This window comes from Silurus aristotelis, assembly GCF_946808225.1.
Source record: "Silurus aristotelis genome assembly, chromosome: 23".
Lineage (NCBI taxonomy): Eukaryota > Metazoa > Chordata > Actinopteri > Siluriformes > Siluridae > Silurus > Silurus aristotelis.
In genome coordinates this window covers 11,592,143-11,610,012 of record NC_139596.1, presented here as the reverse complement: position 1 = coordinate 11,610,012, position 17,870 = coordinate 11,592,143, and the positions used below count along the sequence as shown (strand labels likewise).

General features: G+C 35.7%; 3 protein-coding genes across 4 annotated transcripts; 2 read left to right on the top strand and 1 right to left on the bottom strand.

Moving 5' to 3' along the window:
• The first annotated feature begins 108 nt into the window (after positions 1-108).
• On the top strand, positions 109-9,849 carry inpp5e (inositol polyphosphate-5-phosphatase E). 2 transcript variants are annotated; one of them, XR_014531049.1, is made up of 12 exons: positions 114-445; positions 2,496-3,370; positions 3,960-4,083; positions 4,172-4,269; positions 4,343-4,467; positions 4,604-4,723; positions 4,845-4,952; positions 5,032-5,193; positions 5,340-5,455; positions 5,534-5,670; positions 6,187-6,764; positions 9,709-9,849. XR_014531049.1 is itself a non-coding variant. In XM_083526677.1 (11 exons), the coding sequence occupies exons 2-11, from the start codon at positions 2,556-2,558 to the stop codon at positions 6,317-6,319; spliced, it is 1,938 nt and encodes a 645-aa protein (XP_083382803.1). In that variant the 5' UTR covers positions 109-445; positions 2,496-2,555; the 3' UTR covers positions 6,320-7,271. The 2 variants fall into 2 exon arrangements, 1 of the variants encoding a protein (XP_083382803.1); XM_083526677.1 differs by lacking the exon at positions 9,709-9,849 and having other exon boundaries at positions 109-445; positions 6,187-7,271.
• Positions 7,363-12,910, bottom strand: pmpca (peptidase, mitochondrial processing subunit alpha). The gene is made up of 13 exons (XM_083526678.1): positions 12,794-12,910; positions 11,761-11,963; positions 11,300-11,379; positions 11,093-11,175; positions 10,873-10,967; positions 10,691-10,791; positions 10,223-10,486; positions 9,933-10,025; positions 9,730-9,848; positions 9,035-9,125; positions 8,862-8,924; positions 8,641-8,785; positions 7,363-8,447 (listed from the first exon to the last, which is right to left on the bottom strand). The coding sequence occupies exons 1-13, from the start codon at positions 12,838-12,840 to the stop codon at positions 8,278-8,280; spliced, it is 1,554 nt and encodes a 517-aa protein (XP_083382804.1). The 5' UTR covers positions 12,841-12,910; the 3' UTR covers positions 7,363-8,277.
• Positions 12,911-14,069: 1,159 nt separating this feature from the next.
• Positions 14,070-17,480, top strand: LOC310718115 (arrestin domain-containing protein 3-like). Its single transcript, XM_083526679.1, has 7 exons — positions 14,070-14,387; positions 15,383-15,421; positions 15,744-15,804; positions 15,984-16,131; positions 16,400-16,496; positions 16,587-16,843; positions 16,935-17,480. Exons 1-7 carry the CDS (start codon positions 14,123-14,125, stop codon positions 17,379-17,381), a joined length of 1,314 nt encoding a protein of 437 aa, XP_083382805.1. The 5' UTR covers positions 14,070-14,122; the 3' UTR covers positions 17,382-17,480.
• Positions 17,481-17,870: the final 390 nt, after the last annotated feature.

Below are 17,870 nucleotides of genomic sequence, written 5' to 3'. Positions count from 1 at the left end.
GCAGTTTGTATTTTATTTTTTGTATTTATACAGTGAACAGTGTAATTGCGCAGTGTTTAAGATGAACACTGGAGGCGCTGTGAAGTTAAATCCAGTCTGTTTTATACCAGAGAATGGCGTTTGTCAGGGTTGCCAGGTTATTACTTTATACGGCAAGTACAGGCGTTACTTTTACGTAATATTCTCTGTATAGTAATTATCTTGTACTCTCTCTCTCTCTCTATCGAGTCTAATTGAACGTATCTTTTGTACTTCATTCAGTATTTCTCAGATTTGTTACCGGGTTGATTTTATTCATTGGATAATTATTGGACTAAATTATTTGTTCAGCTGGCAACCCTGCTCTCTGCTCGTTGTATGATGGCGGCTTTGGTGAGTTGTTGGTTATATGGTGTTGCTAAGGAAGGGAAAAAAGTTTGCCCTGATGCTGGGAGCTGTTTAGAAGGTAACTGGATGCACTTTGTTATTAATTATTAAATTTTTCAAATCTATTCTTAAAAACAAGGTTTTTAAAATAAAAATAAAAAACTAGAATTCGTTAATTTCACAGTGTGGCCGGGCTGTGATTGGGACTCCAATATCCAGATCCAGCACAGGGGTTAGCGTGTTATGCTAGTTCCAGCGAGTTTAACCGTTACTGAAACAGATTATTAGGGGTTTGTGTTTAATATATATACGACATAAAATGCAGATAAAGATGTTAACAAGCACATACCATGACGATTTGTTCTTGTGGCTGTTTCGGAGAAAGGCTTTAAAGGCAAGGCAATTTGGCAGATGCCGTTTATTTTTATTATTATTTATTTTATTTGTATTATTTTCAAAAGCGTACATTAATAATGAATACATTCAAACTATGAAAGAACATGTATGGAATTATGTAGCAAACAAAAACGTAAGTTTTTATTATTTTTATTATTCAAAGTAACAACTTTTGCTTTGATGACAGCGTTGCACACTCTTGGTATTCTCTCAGTCTGCCTCATGAGGCTTTACAACAATCTTGTGGAGTTCCCAGAGGTGTTGAGGGCTTGTTGGCTGCTTTTCACTTTCCAGTCCAACTCATTCAAAATCATCTCAACTGGATTTAGATTGTGGTGATTGTGAAGACTGTCATCTGAAGCACCACTTTCCTTCTTGAACAAGTAGCTCTTACATAACCTAGAGGTGTGTTTGGGTCATTGTCTTTTTGGAAAAACAAATAATGGTCCCACCAAGTGAAAATAAAAAAACAAATGACATGTTGCTGCAAAATGCTGTTATAGCCATGCTGGTTAAGTGTGACCTCAATTTTAACTAAGTGACCAATACTGTTACCAGCAAAGCACCCCCACACCATCTCCTTCAAGCTTAACAGAGGAAACCACACGTTCAAGAACGGTCCGTTCATCCTCTGTATGTTTAACAAAGACACGGCATGTGAAAACAAAAATCGTCAATTTGGACTTATCTGACCAAAACATCACTGATTTAATGTTGATTCCTTGTGTTTCTTGGTCCAATCAAGTGTCTTCTGCTTGTTATTTTGCTAAAGCAATGGTTTCTTTCCCAATATTTGCCCCTGAAGGCTTGACCCACATTGTCTCCTCTAAAATTGGATGTGGAAATATGTCTACCATTTGAAGTTTGGGAAGGATTTATGTAAACCTGCAGTTTCTGAGGCTGGAAATTCAAATAAACTTGTCCTTTGCAGCAGAGGTAGCTCTTTGTCTTCCTTTTCTGGGATGGTTTAATGAGAGCTTGTTTCATCATAGCTTTTGATAATTTTGGAGACTGCATTTGGGGATACATTTACAGTTCTTTAGATTTTTCTGGTTGACTGGCCTTCATTTCTTTAAGTTATGCTGTACTGTTTTTTTTCCTGAATTTTTTATGCCATAATAAGGATTTGTACAATATTTATAGTAGCACTAATAGGACTATGTACACACTATGTACTCTGTACTCACTCTTTCCTCTGCACAAGACAGCTAAATTTAGCTAATTTGGACAATCAAAAATATATTTTGGGTTGTTTAACACTTTCTTGTTCTACAAATTTTAATACAGGTTCTTTTATGGTTTTGATGTTTTTAGTATTTTATTTACACCGATCTAAAATACATCACAAATACCATTGTCCCACATGTTTATAGGTTGAAAATGCTTATTGAATTAAAGTGAGAAATCCTTTATATTTCTCCATATTTAACTAATAAACTAATGGACATTTGTTTGGCCTTGGTATGGGTCTGGGGTATCTCAAATGATCTCGACCTCTGTGTAAATCAGTGAAGCATTTAAACACACTATTACTTTGACTTCTTGTTTCATAAGAAAATATGTGTACATTCCATGTGTTTTGTAATAAACCTCTCTAACTAGTTTATTCATTTAAACTTATTTAAAATTCAAAATTACTGAATTTATTATTATAATATATAAAATGACCTCGAAAAACTGACTGATTATTTTTTATATCATTTTTATATCATTTTTATTTACTATATTTTCAGAATGTGATCATGTAAGGATAATGGCACTTGTTTGTGTCTGAAAACAAGTTGGAGAGTAGGATGAATGAGAATGAAGAGCTCATTGTCCCATTCCAACCTGATGAAATTCATCCAGAAGAAACAGTCTGCAGGAGTGATATAACTAACTTCAGTATAGCAGTGGCAAATGACAGAACTAGTAAAGAACAATTCGGTGCTAAGAAGTCATTTAATGAAGTTCTTCAAATTTCTCAAGATGAGCAAAGGCAGCAAGACAAACTTGGTCCCTATACACCTCGTCCACCTTCGCTTCCCAAGCCTCTTGGAGTCCCAAAAGGAAGCAGGACCAGATTTGAGGAAAAGAAGAAGGTGAGGCGACTGAGGAGCAGTCAGGAGAGCCTCACTGACCCAGCCGAGATGACCTCTTCAAGCGATTCCCTTAGGGAAGTCTCCACTTTTCCAGCATCAAGTAGCGATACGGTTTTAAAGAATGGCCAGAATTCTGAAGGAAGTAATTTTGATCAAGTGGCCTGGCAATCCCCACCATTCCAGGATCGTTGTAGTAGCTTCCATGAAGAGGACAGATGTCCTCTTGATCACGGTCATTCTTCTGGGAAGTATCCAAAACCTTCCAAAATTATTCTTTCCCCGTTGCAGCCCACAGGAGCCTTTCCTCCACTGGAGTATAGCATTGCCGCCATGTCCTTAAGGACCTCTAATCAGATTGACAGGGATTGCATGGATTATAGAAATGGGAGCCTGCAAGAGAAGTTGCAAAAGAAACTCAGTGACAGCCAGCTTTGGGACACCATGGTGTCAGACAGCACTTCAGTCAATTCCATGAAGTCCACCTTCAGTGTGCTCAACCCAATCCGGCCCAAGGATGTGAGGAACAGGTAGAGTCCTTTTATTTGGTTGTGTACATTTTGGCTAAGCCACATTCTCACACTGCTTTAATGCCCCTGTTGCCTTATGTTGCTGTAGGACTCTGTTGTTTGTTTTTGTTTTTTTGCATATGCACATTTTTGTTGATTATTTTGCTTAATCTAGCCCTGGTGCATTAAGATTTTGATTGTTTGTTTTTATGGATATATGCATATGGATATAATCATGTGGATTATGTTTTTATTTAATGTGTCAAATGTTTTAGTAGATTAATGCATTCATTTCTGATAAGAACGAGAGGTTAAAAGCGGTCAAGAAAAAATTAATATTTAAATGGTGGGTGATCAGTGTTGCTATATGTAAGCTGTAAATTACTCTAATTTTGAAATAAATTTATTTCCATTACAGGTGTGAGGTAAGGTAATGAGAACATAAAAGTGAATTAGTGTGAGTGTAAGGGGATTTGGGCTGGAAACACTCGCTCTGCGCACGTTGAATGTAAAGAATGGAATTTTATAGTGTTATTAACAATAATTAAATTCTAATCTGTCAAAAATAGAAGTGCAGTCTTTCCGTTAAACATATTTTCGCTGTTTACAGAAGCTTTTTGGAAGGCAGTGTGCTGGGCAACGGAGCCTTACTTGGGGCTGAAGAGCTGGACCGGTACTTTCCCAGCAGGCAAATTGGGATTTACGTTGTCACTTGGAATATGCAGGGTGAGAAGGTGAGCGCGAGTTTAAGTGTCGTTACACAGATTTACCATAATTGACAAGCAAAATATGTTGTATATCAATGATGAATATTGCGTGCAGGGACTTCCAAACAACCTAGATGACCTGTTGCTCCCAACAGACACCGATTTTGCACAAGACTTCTATATCATTGGGGTTCAAGAAGGATGTCCTGATAGGTAGGAGGTTTGCTGTTTAGTTGTCTGTATTTCTGAATCTTAGACTTTCACTCAGCATTCTGGGTATTAACAGGAAGGAGTGGGAGATTCGTCTGCAGGAAACTCTGGGCCCTTACTATGTGATGTTGTACGCAGCTGCACATGGAGTGCTCTATCTCACTATTTTCATACGCAGGGACCTCATATGGTTCTGTTCAGGTGAGTCACCTTGTAGCTTTATAATTTTCCTACAGTATTGCGTCATGTAGCATGAAATGTTGCGGTGCTTGGCAGATTGTATAATTCTGCAGACTGATCTTATCAAAAACCCATTGTGTTGGCTTTTTTTGTGTAGAAGTGGAGCATGCTACCGTCACTACTCGGATCATCTCGCAGATTAAGACCAAAGGAGCAGTGGGCATTGGCTTTACTTTCTTTGGGACATCCTTTCTTTTCATTACATCACATTTTACTTGTATGTAAAAAAGTTTAATTCTTCTAATAGGAATATATATATATATTCATAGTATGTTTTAAGTCCATGCTTATTTGCTATTTGGCAACCATATAACATTTGGATATGATTTCTGATTCAGCGGGAGATTCCAAGGTCTATGAAAGGATTCTGGATTACAATAAGATAATCGAGGCATTAGCTCTTCCCAGATGCCTTCCTGATACCAACCCTTACCGTTCTGCTGCCTGTGAGTTTCCTTTTAATTAACAATCAACTTATGCATCATAAATTCCTCATAATGAATGATTCAATTACTTTATCCTCAGCGGACGTAACCACTAGATTTGACGAAGTCTTCTGGTTTGGGGATTTTAACTTCCGCCTTAGTCAGGACAGGGCAACAGTGGAGGCTATCTTAAAGCAGCTCACTGGAAAAAACATGGACAACCTGCTCCAGCATGATCAGCTGCGCAAAGAAATGGCAGATGGTCAGTGTGTGTGCTGGTTCTAGATTCAGTGACTAGAGTCCTAATAACGTTCCATTATGGGACATAATTCAGTGTAAAACATATTCAGAAAAAAAAAAAAGAATTATTCCCATCAGCTCAAAAAGAATCCTAATTCTTGCTCACAGGTTCCATATTTAAAGGATTTCAGGAAGCCCCAATCCACTTCACTCCCACGTACAAGTTTGACATCGGCTGTGATGTTTATGACACAACAACCAAACAGAGAACTCCATCATATACAGTAAGGAAACTTTATCCTCAGCTCATTTAAAATATGTGGATTCATAATTATTGTAAAATTTTTATCTTTATGTTGTAGGATCGAATCCTTTTTAGGAGCAGACAATTAGATGACATTAAGGTGGTTAAGTATACATCCTGCTCGTCCATCAAGACTTCAGATCACCGGCCCGTCATTGGCATGTTTCAGGTCAAACTCCGGCCTGGTAGAGACAAGTAAGGAAACCATTCATTTACATTTAAAGAATTTGGCAGGTGCCCTTTAACTGCCTCGCTTTTGTACGTCACTCTGGACATGGGCGTCTGCTAAATGCCGCAAATGTAAATGTTTAGGGCCCAACAATGGCAGCTTTGTGATGCTGGAATGTAAACTTACAATCTTCTAATCAGAAGTCCGATGTCTTAATAACTGAATCACCACTTCCCCACAATGGATTGGAATGGGAAGGAATAGAGCTGCTGAATTATAAAGAGCAGTTTGTAACGTTTTTTACATCTACAATAATCTCTTCATATTAAAAAACCCTTGAACTTGCAATTTGGTCTATTTAATTTATCCATTTATGTAGTCTTGTGAGGAAAAAACACCTCCTCTTTAAAATGGAGAGCTTTATAAAATACTTTAGGGAAGGGAACTTTTATTAGCTTGAACTATACATTTTTCACCACTGATGGGAGATTATTATGTTCAGTTGCAAGACCGACTGCTAAATCTTGTGTATCTGCCTCTAGCATCCCATTGGGAGCTGGGTTATTTGACCGACCCGTGTACCTGGAAGGCATCAGGAGAAGGATTACGAGAGAACTGAAGCGAAGGGAGGCAATGAAGAACCAGAGCAACAGCACTGTCTGCTCTGTCTCCTGATCCATAGTCAGTCAGGCTTCACACTGTATCTTCCACAATCTGAGCTGCTGACTCAGGAAGCTGGACTATCAGGACCAAAAGGAAGTTCAGAACTCTGGGAGATACAGCATTTGAGTCACCATACAGGAACTTGCACTCACTTACAGGAGCTTGAAAAGAGGCTGTGCCTTATTGTTCAAAGTTTCTGGTAAGATTTGGAAATGTCCATGAGAACACTACACGTTCTATAAAAAGTGGTGAGCATATGTGGCTGAACATTAAGGAATGTAAGGATGACCTCTATATCTTGTGCACTACATTTTATTGAGCATCTTTTGTGTTTTTATATTAGTTTGTCAGCTTATATTTAAGATCAAATGAAAGATTTGTCTTGTCTTTTGGTCAATCTAATGCAGTGTTCAATGGCCCTACACAGATAAATCAGCAGCTCAACTAATGAACAAAGGTATTACCAATATTAATGTTTCTTTAAATATATATTTATTTATTTAATAGGTCTAATTTAAATTCTGCAAAAATTCTGGTTTTTATTGGTTTCTGTGACTGAAAGTTGGCGTCTCTAACAATGGAAATGTGGCCCGTTATCTTGAGTTGCAGAAATGATCAAGATTGGATCCAACTCGGACTGAACACAGTCTCCTTTAATACGTTTGTCTCTTGCCTTAACTTGTACAAAATAATTCAACCTCTTACTCGATGTCGACTGGCCCTGTGTACACGACTAAGGACTGATTTTAAATAAGTGACTATATTTCTTTTGCATGGGCCACAAATAAAAATGTATTTGTAAATCATGCTTTTGCATCACATTCCTCTCTATTGATTGAAAAGTGCCTGAGATCCTTTTTGCTTCTGGTGCTTTTCTAAAACAATGTTTTAACCTACAGAACAGCATGTTTTGTTTTTGTTTTTGTTTACAGTGTTAAATAACATGAAGCTATGACTGAATCAACTGACTCGTCTCTCTCTTATTTTACACCTATGAAGATAAAGATTGGGTGATATTTGAAACAGAAATATAAATGAACAAATATACAGCGAAATAAATGTAAACCACATTTTATGACCAAAACAGACAAGGAGAAGCAGATGAAATTTTACATTGCAATTTCAAAGCATTATTAGAATTTGTAAAATGGGTGAGAATAAGGATGCGTACATGAGGCAATAATTTACATAAACAGACAGATAAAAATTACGTTGCATGTGCAGACATTTGTATACCAAAGAATATACAAGAAATAACAAGAGATGCACTTTAAACCCTGAGTAGTTAAACTCCTACTCAACAATTCGTTTTGGGTTGTAATGTTGCTGTTTTATATTCTTTATAATGGGCTCCTTTATTAAGCTGAATCAATAACTATGCAGTTTTTAATACTGCAACAATTTTGAGTGTTTTGGAGAACCCATGATTTAATGATACACCAACCATCGGGCATTAGGTATAAAAAGAGATTTCTGGGTACAGGCATGTATATTCTGGTTATAAATTATTTAACAACATAATAGTAATTTATATCTGCAAATATACAGGTTTAACCTGAATATTACGTTGCTGAAATATATACAGTTCTGTATTTTTTGAAAAGGTACATAGTCTGTCAGTTTAATATTTTTCTTTATTTGGATTGGACTCGAATTATAACTTATAACAACACGTAGCGCTAAACTGGAAATGTCTTCTTCCAATCTTAAGTTCGATTTGCCAAAGTCAGAATATTGGACAGTACTGAAAAACCGTCCATCTTTATTTAGTCTGAACAAAATACTGAAGACAAATCTGCATAATGGAGCTGACAATTCCTCTGAAGGCAATTTACATTAAGTGTTTTGACGACTACCAACGACACTCAGCACTTCCCCGTAACAGCTCAATAAAGAAACTGCATAAAACGTTACACTGTGGGTCCGTCGCTGGCGTACACGGCTGTAAAACAGCTATGTGCGATAATGTTCTACCGAAAGAGGCGATACATGCGAGGCAGACGGCCATCTTTGCTGGACAAAGCAGCCTGGATGTGCTCGTAGGAGGGCAGCTCAGTCAGATCTCCTAAAGCAGCAACAGCTGGTTTGCTTCGCAGCATCCTCGTGCTGACTCTTTTAATGTCACTGGCGGTAACATTACCTAAAATTGGACATGAGATACAATGTCAATACAGAGACAATGTCCATTTTATAATCAGCATTATAAATGATCTAGTCCATGTACACAACAAGTCAGACAAAAAAAAAGGCTTGTCATTTTCTTCTTTGTGTGCGTGTGAAAATCTGATCTCGAATCACCAGGGGAAATGGGTTGAAATGTAATTTGGACTTACTGACAAGAGCGCACAGCTCATGAGGCAGCTTCCTGTGGCCTGTGGCCAAAACCTGCCGACCGACATCCTCAAATATGACCGGTCTGGACTCCAAATTCATCATAAGCATGGATTTTAGCTGAGTCTTTGCTCTTTCCAGTTCCATCTATAAATAAGCCAATTAATTTTGTATAAAGAAATATGATCACGTCTTAACTTCATTTATAAATATAGAACTGTACCTCTCCTGCAGTAGAAGCCATCTGTATAAATTCCCTAGTGATTATCTCCACCATCTCACGCACCTGAAAGAAAAAGTGACGTTTATGAACACGCTTTACCCAACGTGTAGACGTGGCTTTTTTTATTCATTAATCTTTACTCTTCCCAACCTCCCTCTATTTTGCATTTGTACCTGTCTTGGATCTGCACTAGCATGAATGCAGAGCAGGCCACTGTCTTCATAGCTGTGGTGGTATGAGGTAGCGTTGTACATCCAGTGATGTCTGGAAAAGAACATCATTCACCAGACATTACTTAAGGGTATAATTTATATGCATATTGAAGGATTATGACATCCCCAAATAATAATTAGAAAGAGTTAAACAATAGAAGGGCAGCAACAATAATGTGGAGAAAGGTAACATATTGTTAAAGTTTGGCACACAATGAGATTTGAACAAAATATTGCATATATTTTTTTTAAACAGTAGTTACCCTGCTGTGATTAATTACAGGCCTTCGTTTTTGAAAAAGTCGGATGGTTTTTGATTAGGTTTCAAATCAAACAGCTTTTATTACTAAAAGATACAAAATAGGTTGGAAAATCATAATCAAACAAGCACAAAAATTAAACAAACTAAGTTTTAGACATGATCCTTGAAAAAGTATGCACAAGCCACCATATCTACATATTAACTTTGGAAAAAATCCTTTAAAGACATTTATGCAACAAAAGGTTCACAAAAGACCACACAATATCACTATGTATAAACCAATAATTCCATCAAGGTGGCAATATTCTAGACTTCAACAACCTACAAGCGTCATTATTTTTTCTGTATTGAAGTATACTCTAATGTTTCTTAGACCGCAGGAAAGGTGCCCTACCTGTTGAGAACGTTCAGATAGAGGCGGGTAAACATGCCTTTCCCTGGGCCACCTGCCGAGAAAGAACCTCCCCCCCCCATCATCATGTTAAGGACGGCAAAGGGAATGAAGTCTTCCTCCTGTCAAAGGAAGAAGTAAGTTCTGTCTCAGACCTCTATTTTATTAAACAGGAATCCTTGCTGGAGTTTTTTTTGCAAACTCACCAAGAAAGAGCAACTCTCTAAGCCGATCATAATGTGAGTGAGTTCTGGGATGGGTGTTGGTCCAAGGCTCACATCTGACATGTCCTTCTCCATCTGTACACAAAATTCAACAGAATTTTATTATCCTATAAATGTGTCAATATATCAATAATACACTCTATAATGATGTAATACTGGAAATATAAATATATAATATTCATTTGTTTGCATTTTCTGGTTGTAAACCTTATCTTCTTATGCCAAGTGAGGATGATGCCAATTTTCGAGGGCATCCTCAAGACTAAACTCACCTTAACAATGCCCCCTGTGTACTGGGCCACAGAGCGATCTACATTAGCTGATGTGCTTGTGCCCCAAACTGGCTTCACATCTAGCAGATACTTTTTGGCACACTCCACCAACTGCTCGTGCTCGACCCCCACCCCTGCCAACACCATGCGCTCAGGGGAGTAGTAGCTGCTCATGTATGTGTGCAGCAACTTCCTGTCAATTTTGTCCACATTCTCCACTGGGCAGAAACGGGGCAGACCTACAGTGTTGCCTCGAAATGCTGCCTGCGAAACAAACAAAAAAATTTATGTATGAAAGTGGGTAAATGGGTATTGGGACATAAAGCTTAGTCTTAGAGCAAGTCGGGACTAAAAAAAAAAGGATTAAATTAATCTAGCATTAAATTTGATCTGTGTGTAAAAAAAACGAATAAATAAATAAATAAATAAATAAATAAATAAATAAATAAATAAGCAGATATCACTCACAGCATGAATCATTTCTGTTAACAGAGGCTCAGGATCAGGTCTCATATTTAAATCTTCCAACTCGTACCGTACTGTCATTCGAGTCATCTCGAGTTCTTCGTCTGTGGAAAACACAATGCTTAGAAAATGCTCAGGGACACGACAGCTGTAGACTCTTCATAACGAGTGTGGCGTGGGCTTGCCTAATAAACACGGCTGCAGAACAGCATCAGCCAACAGATTTACCACAGTATCCAGACCCTTGACTTCAGCAGAAACCGCATACATTGTTGTATCCCTGAAAACAACAATTAAAGAACAGGTTTTATTTTGGTGAGGGCTTAAAGGAAACCACTTATTGTATACATCTAAATCTAGAAACAGACTAAACAAGGAAAAATTAAATGCTAAAAATAACGAAACCTGGATGTTTGGCAGTCACAGATTCCACCATGTTTTTCCAATGACAGAAGAATTTCGTCTTTACTTCCATATTGTGATGTAGACTAAACAAATCAAAAACACAAACCATTAACATTTACTGGTAGATATTATGGCCAGCTTTTATTTGAGGAAAAAAAGGCATAAAAAAAAAGGCATTTAAAAAAATAATAATAATAAATAACTCACCGAAAAAGCAAGCTTTTCCAAAAAGTGTGCAATTCCACTAGGATATCGGGCTTCATGGCGGGAACCAGAATTTACTAAAACTGGAAAAAAAAATAAGACACTGAAAATGTGACCTTTCCTAAACATAATATATGAAGAAAACAGAATAACGTTGTCCTTACATACAACAATAACAGGCAGATATTCAGGCTCAATAAAATATTCATCATCATCATCATAATATTGACTTTGACACTAATAACTAGATGCAAATGAGCCTAAAAACACAACACATTTTTTAAATCTGTTCAAATTAATGATGGGTGTCCTTTAACCATGAAACATTTCAGGTCCATATTTTGTACAATTATTTTAAGGTATATCAGAATCAATATCATAAATGCATCTATATAATCACACTGTATTAGATCACAAAAAATATCATTAAAACAAAAAAATTATCACACAAGCCACATATTTACCCCCGACTGTGCAAAACTGGCCAAACTTATTTTGGGATGCAACCTTAAGACCATTTGCTAAAGTGGTTATTTTGGTTTCATATTGTTCATGGCCATCAACCGAAGCGAACACAGGCTTGGGGATGCCCGGTAAAGGTGTAGACAGCGAAATATTAGGATATCCTCTTGCACTGCTGTACTGTCTACATGCAGCAATGCCAAACCTGCGAAAGAGAAACACAAAACTGTCATCCTAACAATATACTATTATAATTAATGGTTCATTAACAGATATTAATTAACAGGCTACGGTACAAACACAATGACGATTATTTTATTTTCTTCATTTACCAATCATGTTCTTCTTTTCATCAACAAATTTCCTTTTTGCAACAGTGTCTGCCATTAATACACAATGGCATGCTGTTCATTCAGTTTTATTTAAGCTGTAAGAAGTTTATCGCATTCACTCAGCAACTAACTGAACACAGTGGTGTGGTAAAGCTGCTGTCGAACAGTGACTGTTCACTAAATGCACCTAGACAGGAACTTCTGTAAACAATATTTTACAAAAACTACAACCAGTATAAAAAACAGCAAAATGACAAGCCCTTCTCTGAATATTAAAAATGGTTAAAAAATGCTTAATTGTTTTCTGTTTTACTGTTCAATTACACTACTATGTTTCCATCCAGATTCATGGAGGACATCCTGACCTGTACATTTGAGTGTTTTCCCAGCTCCCAGCACACCAGTCATGCAGTTAACAGTGCTTCTGAACTGAATTGGGTGTGATGGAGCAGAAAAGACCTCAAAACACTGCAGGACAGGGTTCTCCAGAACCATAGCTGTGATTGAACCATCCTTATCCATATCCATGATTCAGAACTAAATAAGAAAACCAATGCTCTGGAAGCTATACGCAAATTATTCAGGCACCTTCCTTAACTGCTCAAAATAACAGAATCACACTGAACTTATTCTCCTAACATCTATACAATAACTAATAAACGCTGTCTGATAAATTCAAGTACTAAAAATGAACAAACCGCACCGCTGTATACGGTCCCAACACCCGAATCTCGACATGTGAGCCGCCATGTTGGATATTCTGTGACCATGAAAGTCTCCCGGATGTGATTTCAAAGAGCACTTCCGGGAGTCGATGTTGCTTAAAATACTGTAATATTAAAAGTTGCGAAAGATTTTTGATCGACTTGTGAATATTACCAATATACTATTTGTGAACTATAAATAACAATAATAAAATAATAAAAAAAAAAAAAAAATAATAATAATAATAAAATAACAATAAAATAATAATAATAAAATAACAATAAAATAACAATAAAATAATAATAATAATAATAATAATAAAATCAATCAATCAATCAATCAATAAATAATAAAATAATAAATAAATTATTTGCATGTCATCGCCATACATAGTCTAGGAAACATATTTCACATTACTGTGTTAAATATATTAATGGCTTGTTGCTGTCGATAAAACTGCAATAAAACAAATAACATTGTTGATGCAAATAACTTTTCCCAATCACACCTAATTATTTATATTATTAATAAAAACATGCAAATAATATAATATAATATAATATAATATAATATAATATAATATAATATAATATAATATAATATAATATAATATAATATATTGTTATAATATAATACAATACAATGAATGAATGAATATATTGTATTGTATTATATTATAACAATATATTATATTATATTATATTATATTGTTATAATATAATGCAATGCAATATGTTGTATAATAAATATAATAATATAATAATATATTGCATTATATTATATTATAACAATATAATATAATATAATTATTTAAAGTTCTAATAGTGAAATCTGTTCGTAAATCAGGAAAATGTTGAATAATAAATGTATACATTTTATTTCTTTGTTTGTTTGTTCGTTTATTCATTCAGTCAATTATTTCTTTAATTTTTAATTTTTTTGTGTTTTTCTTACACAAATATGACATTTAAACGTATATACTTATACATTTAAACCAATATTGTGTTTGTTTTTGTAGATGGCATGTATAATAATCAACATCATCATTTGTATTTTTGAATTTATATTTTGTATTGTATTGTTTTTGTATAAAACCTTTATTAAGATAACAACAACAACAACAACAACAACAATCATCATCATCATGTGAATGGTGAGAGAGAGAGAGAGAGAGAGAGAGAGAGAGAGCGCGTGCGTGTGTGTGTGCGCGCGTGCGTGTGTGACGTGTGTGTGTATGTGTGTGTGTGTGTTTGTGTATGTGTGTTACTCACAGAGTACGGAGGACGGTCAGCACTCAGTTCTGACAGCCGTCTCTCGAGTCGGAACAATGTCTAGAAGTATCAAAACCTTCACAGTTAAATACAACCCGATGAACGAGCACAACACGTTTACAAATGGCGACACGATTCAGGGCAGAATTATTCTGGAGTTAAGTAAAGAATTAAGGATCGATAAACTTTTTATAAAGTGTAAAGGGGGTGCCGATGTGCACTGGACCGACTCCAGCAGCAGCTCCAGTTCAGATTCCTACAGCTCTCATCAGAGATACTTCAAACTCAAACAGATTTTTATCTGGGACAATTCCAAAATAGGTAAATATGATTTCTCTATGTCCGGGTTTCAGCGTAAATGACACACTTAGTTCTGTTTGCTTTTTATTTATTTATTTATTTTTATTCCATACAAGCTCATGCAATTTCATGTAAACAGTTTGCCAGTTTTTCTATTTTTGCGAGTGTGACATGAAGACATAGATATATCTAAATATCCTCTATATAGTTTCAGCAGTTTTTAAAATGATACCTGGGACACAGGTATTCTGATTGTTTACTGAAAGGTGTTTTAAATAGGCAAATAGATTTATGGATATGGAGTGAGTCAGGAAATACCCTAAAGTGTACCATTTTACACACCAGACACCTGACAAGACACAAAGACACCCACAAACACACACACACATATATATATATAATTTATCAATTTAAAGCTACACTATATGCGCATACTGAGGTTAAACATACATATTTATCTTACAAAACCGAATCGATATCTTTGTTATCAGAGTGTTGTATATAGGCGTAGTCTCAAGTTTCAACAAATCCAGGCTGTTCGGGAGGAACAGTGTTCTGGAGAAAATTTGAATGATAACAATTGTACATATTTAGCAGGTTCTATTGCTGCTTTTCACAAACAGATAGTAAGTTAATAGTTTAATATTGTAATAATTAAAAAGAGAATGGATCAATGATCAGACTTTCTATTAACAGAAATAATTTCAAAAGCCTCATAAGAACAACAAATTGAAAAAATCAAATAACAAGAAATTGGATTCATGAACTACAATAATCAATTTATTAGTCACAATCAACTATTCGATTTTTTAATTAGCGCAATGAAAGGGTTGAAATAATGAAGGGTTATAGAAAAACAACTGAAAAGAGGCAGCACATGAACTTTAAATGTTTTGGGGCCTGCAAATGGAATAGTTTGGTGTGGTGATTTCATGCTACATTTATTAGTGGTAGTAAATAAGTATATGAGGTCAGTTCACAGTAAAAGCTAATTTTTCAGTGTGTCGTCTTTACAGGACAGGATGGATCCATACTACTAACAAATTGGGAGAAATGTAAGTGTGTGTGTGTGTGTGTGTGTGTGTGTGTGTGTGTGTGTGTGTGTTTGTGTGTGTGTGTGTGTGTGTGTTTATTATTTCATTTATCACAATGTTCGCTCTATCCAGAGTTTTCTGGATACTGTAAATGGTAAATATTAATATGTCATTAGTAGTCTGCTCATAAACAAAGTATAATATTTTGCAAGGACCATAGATTTTAAGATATGACAAATGTATTAAGTGTAAACGGCTATACATTATATTGTATTTTATTATTTTATTGATCAGCCTTCAGGTCTCTGCCTCAAACTGACAAACTTGATTTCTCAATTTTCAGACGGGAACTTCATTATGCCAGGACACCATACCTTTCCATTTTCATTTCAGCTTCCAGAAACGTAAATAATTATTGAGATGATAATGTGAGAAATGTGCTTCATAAAATTTCATTGACTACATTGATTAATTTCACTTTAAATAGATCTAGATCTCTGTCTTTGTCAGTTGATCTATTTAAAAATTCATTAAATGCAAACTTGAATGATTGTATACATTAAGGAAGTCATTACTTTCACAGGAACATGCCACCATCTTTTAAAGGATCCCATGGATCAATTAAGTATGTTCTTGAGGCCAAACTGCATAGATCATGGAAGATCCCTGAAACTGTAGTGAAGGAATTTACCTTTGTGTCAAAAGTTCCAGAAACCTGTGCTCTTTTAATGGTATGTGCTCATATTGGTTAATGTGCAATTATACTATAATAAACAAAAGGAGGGCAATACAGGAGTAGTGGATAACCAACGGGGATTTTATCTGGGCTCTCTGGTTTCCTTCTTGGCAACTTTAAATTAGGCCAGTGTTACCGGTAAAGTTTCTGGGTTTGCCTTTACTCTGACTAGTATAAATCACTGAACATAAATGACATGAATTACAAATAACAAACAAAACAGACTACAGGGTTCTGACCATTTCTTTTCTTAACATTTTTTACAGCCTCTTTCTGGGTCTGTAGAACAAAAGATGAAATTTTTCACCTCTGGAAGTGCCTCAATCAAAGTATCTACTGACAAAAAGGGCTACATGCAGGGTAATTTTACATCATTACACAAAACATGTCCTCGCTGTTAATATTAATATTTTTAATTTAGTATTTCTTAATTCCTCCTTTTTATTCCAGGTGAGAGAATCAAGGTTGAAACCCATGTTGAAAACTCTTCATCTCGTGCTCTCAAGCTTAAATTTAAACTTAAACAAAAACAGACATTCACTGCCCAGTCTCGGCATAACTATGCAACAAAAGTTATTTTCAAAGCCGTGGAAGATCCCATTCCATCCAGATCCAAGAAAACATTCACCAGCAGGCTGAAGATCCCTTCAAACTTAGACCTAACCATCACAAACTGTAGCATTATTTCTGTGGAGTACTTTCTCAAGGTAACAATGTTTTACTTGATTTTTTCCAAATGGTACAAATATTATCAGGAATGCTTTTTAAATTCATTCATCCATTTCTATCATTTTCTAGGTGTATCTGGATGTTCCCTATGATATAGATCCATACATTGTATTTCCACTGGTCATTATTCCAGCTGGCCAGTACAGCATTCCACAGCAAAACCAAGTTGATTACCAAGCCAGTCAGAACAGACAAGAATCAGCATGGATGAGTTCTAGATTACAGCCAGAACCTTTTGCCTCCCCCCATGTTCCTGCTGCTACTGACTTTGGTCTAGCTCCAAATCTATACCCGAGTATGCTTGCTCCACCAGCCAATCCACTGGAACCACCGCCTTCTTATACGGATATCTTTCCAGACTCAAATCCATCAGCATCAGGATTCAACCCATCTCTCTTACCTCTCTGTCCTCCACCATACACCACTATGGTTTCCCCACATACTTCTCACCAGCACACATCAGAGCATCCAACACCAGAGAGTCCAAGCAGCAGTTACCTCCATCACCATCTTTAGTACAATGCAACTTTTAATGTTCAAATTTTCATGTTTCATAAATCAGTGTTTTTGTGCAAATGTTTACTTCTGTTCAAATTGTATTTGTTTGTATTTTTAATCCACAAAATAATAATAGTTTACAGTCTGTAAATAAACTTTGCTGATCACACCTTTTAAAGATTTAGCAATAATTTACATATACAATTGTTTATATATAAAATTTAGGGTCATGCTAATAAGGTTCTGACATAGTGATTTTAGCTTGACCCTGAATTTTATGCAGTTTGTAAATGTCATTTTGAATGACTTTTTATTGTAAATTAATTGGAGTGTGGAGACTGTTCAAAAAGTTAACTTCTCACTGAAAATGTATTGATAATAGAAAATGATCATTGTGGTGTTAATGTTAAACATGTGTTAAGCAAGGGCTGCATAATAAAGTATATAGTGTTATTGTTTTGTATTACTTCATTGCTTTTGGTTTATATATTAATTTTATTGTCATTT